Source organism: Theobroma umbraticum, unplaced genomic scaffold (genome assembly GCF_002168275.2).
Source record: "Theobroma umbraticum cultivar Fairchild unplaced genomic scaffold, ASM216827v3 scaffold_5017.0, whole genome shotgun sequence".
Taxonomy (NCBI): domain Eukaryota; kingdom Viridiplantae; phylum Streptophyta; class Magnoliopsida; order Malvales; family Malvaceae; genus Theobroma; species Theobroma umbraticum.
In genome coordinates this window covers 302-2,988 of record NW_018397641.1, presented here as the reverse complement: position 1 = coordinate 2,988, position 2,687 = coordinate 302, and the positions used below count along the sequence as shown (strand labels likewise).

Genomic DNA, 2,687 nt, shown 5'->3' with positions numbered 1-2,687 from the left:
TTCACAACATGTTACACATCATGTTCAATAAAAATGTTACACGCCATGTGCTAACACATGTTATGTAAATGTATTTTTTACATGCCATGTGCATTATAGATGCATGGCGTGTAACAACTCTAGGCAATGTTTCTAATCGATGTTTTAATTTACACAAAAAGTTTCATAAATTAATGTGTTGTAGCAATAAACCTAATAACATATCTTGATGTCATCTCTACTATAAGGTCTATTTATCGACGACAATATGCTCAGATGCCAAGAGATAGACCGTAGCACAATGACGATGGTGCTCAACAGAGAGTTGACAGAACTTATACAGTTCAAAGAGTTGAGAAAGCGGATGATGATGGTGCTCAACAAAAAGTTGATAAGTTTATACAATTAGAGAGTTGAGAGAGAGACATGAGCGAGCTGAAATAGCTAAATATTTATTTCTATTTTCTCTATGGCGAGAGGGAGATATGGTGAGCTTAATTTGCCAAGATGTTTTTAAGGGCATTTTGGTCTACTCATGCTTATTTTTGGATAAAAATAAATAACTTTATATGGGTGGTTATTTCTAAAATCACCTTTTGAGGAGGGTTATTCTCAAAATTTCCTCTTAAATTTAAATTTGTTTTAATTATATTTAAATTTAATTTATTTTAAATTTAAAATTAATTTCCTATCTCTATATCCCTAATACGTCTATAAATAGTAAACAGATGTATTAATTTTTTCACACAACCAAAAGTGAACACGAATTATTCTGTAAGTAAAAAAAAATCAAAAACTGTTTTCTCTTGTTTTAAGGTAAGAGGATTGGAATGTGTAATACGTGTAATACTTTGTGAAAGACTCGAGTAGTCGCTCCGTAACAACAAGAACGAAAGATCATTTTAAGGAAGACTCTAATAGCTACTTTAAAACAATAAAAGTGAAAAAATCACTGAGTGCACAAAAGAAAATTTATAAGATAAGCTTCTCCAATAAAAGAGAGGGTGGAATATTTTTCTAACAAAATAGGCCCACCTCCAAACATTCTTGTCGCAACCAATTTCTCAATGCAAAGAAAATGTGACTCCTGACTTGACCCCACAGATTGTAAGTAGAATTGACTTGAACGTGGCTAAGGAAACTTCCTTTGATATAAAGTTTTGAACAAAACCTTAAATTGACCGAAATAGCCAAATTCTACTTAACAATTACAAAACAACCTCTTGCGCTTCCGACGACGTCCTATTCGTGATCATCGCATGCATGACATTTTCCCCCAAAATTACGCATTGCTTTCAAACTTCATTCCTCGAGTGTTACTTACGTACGTTACTTTGGTCAAGTTCTCCTTTCTCCATATTTCTTAAAATTAGCTACTCCTGTCTTGTATTATATAACAACTTTTTGCTAGATTTGATCACCATTGTTTTAGCATTCCGAAATGAAGATGCGTTTACTTCTGAAGTTCGTTTTGCTAGATTTGATCCTTTTGACTCAAATTCATGGGCAGAAAGCTTGTTTGGAGGAGGAGAGGTTTGGTCTGTTAGATTTGAAGTCCTTTGCTAATAAATTTCATGGCCATCATTCAGACCTCATCTTCCCTTCATGGGTTGATGACCTAGAGAGTGACTGCTGTGGTTGGGAGAGAGTCACCTGCAACTCCACCACAGGACGCGTGATTCGACTCTCCCTCTATAATGAAACCCAATATGCTATGAATTATTGTTATAGACCATCTTTTTGGAATCCTGATAAATCAGAACCGTGCTTTGGAAATTTCCTTATTCCACGCTTTTAATGAGCTAAGAACTCTCGACCTATCTTACAATGAAATCGACGGTTGGATGCAGAACCAAGGTATGTTAGCTTTTTGCCGATGAGACCTTGTCTTCATAAAGACATCCTGAAGTTTTTCATTTTAAATTCAAATCTCACTGTGTGCAGATTTATTCTAATTTTATGTTAGTTTTTAGCTTTTTTTTTTTTATTTAACTTGTTCTTTCGTTTATTCTGCTCTATGGAACAGAGTTGTAGTATATAAAGAATAATTTGATTGTAATAATAATTTCTAATTTTTGGTTTCTTGGTAAGATCTTTAATTTTTGGTTCCCCTTCCATTGAGTTAATCTTATTATTTTTGGATTATTTCCCAATAATCTTTATTGAAGGTTCTAAAGGTTTCTTGAGACTAGAGCAGCTGGAGACATTGGACCTTACTTGTAACAATTTAGGAAATAATACCCTACAATCTTTAAGGAAACTCACATCTCTTAAGAATCTGATTCTTCGTAGCAATCTCCTGGAAGGATCTTTCCCTGTTCAAGGTACGTACTAGGTGGAATTTTATTAGCTTTGCAATATGTATAGTGAAATTTGTTTTCATTCTGACCTCTCTGTGCAGAACTATCAGTTTTTGAAAGCCTGGAGACTTTGGATTTAAGTCAGAATTTCATAAATGGCTTCCCAACGATGCTTGGTGAGTTGGTTAAAAGCTTTTCATTTTTTTTTTAACTTTTTTTCAATTGTTATGTTCTAATTAATCAAAAACAAAGGGTTCTAATAGAAACAAGAAAAGATTAAGAAAACCTGACAAACCAAACGAATTATCACAATATCAACATTTATGTGAGTATTACTCATCATAATCCTGTTCTAGCATTGCAATTTGTCAGTAGTCTGAAGAACACTGCTCTTAAGTAATTTTTCAT

At 33.4% G+C, this 2,687-nt stretch overlaps 1 protein-coding gene across 1 annotated transcript; it reads left to right on the top strand.

Annotated features, from left to right (window-relative positions):
- Nucleotides 1–1,420: 1,420 nt before the first annotated feature.
- Nucleotides 1,421–2,455, top strand: RPP27 (resistance to peronospora parasitica protein; the record flags this gene model as incomplete). The annotated part of the gene is made up of 4 exons (XM_089785728.1): nucleotides 1,421–1,654; nucleotides 1,740–1,836; nucleotides 2,148–2,303; nucleotides 2,381–2,455. Coding segments are annotated over exons 1-4 (562 nt in total), but the record flags the coding sequence as incomplete, so codon positions are not given.
- Between the last annotated feature and the right edge of the window lie 232 nt (nucleotides 2,456–2,687).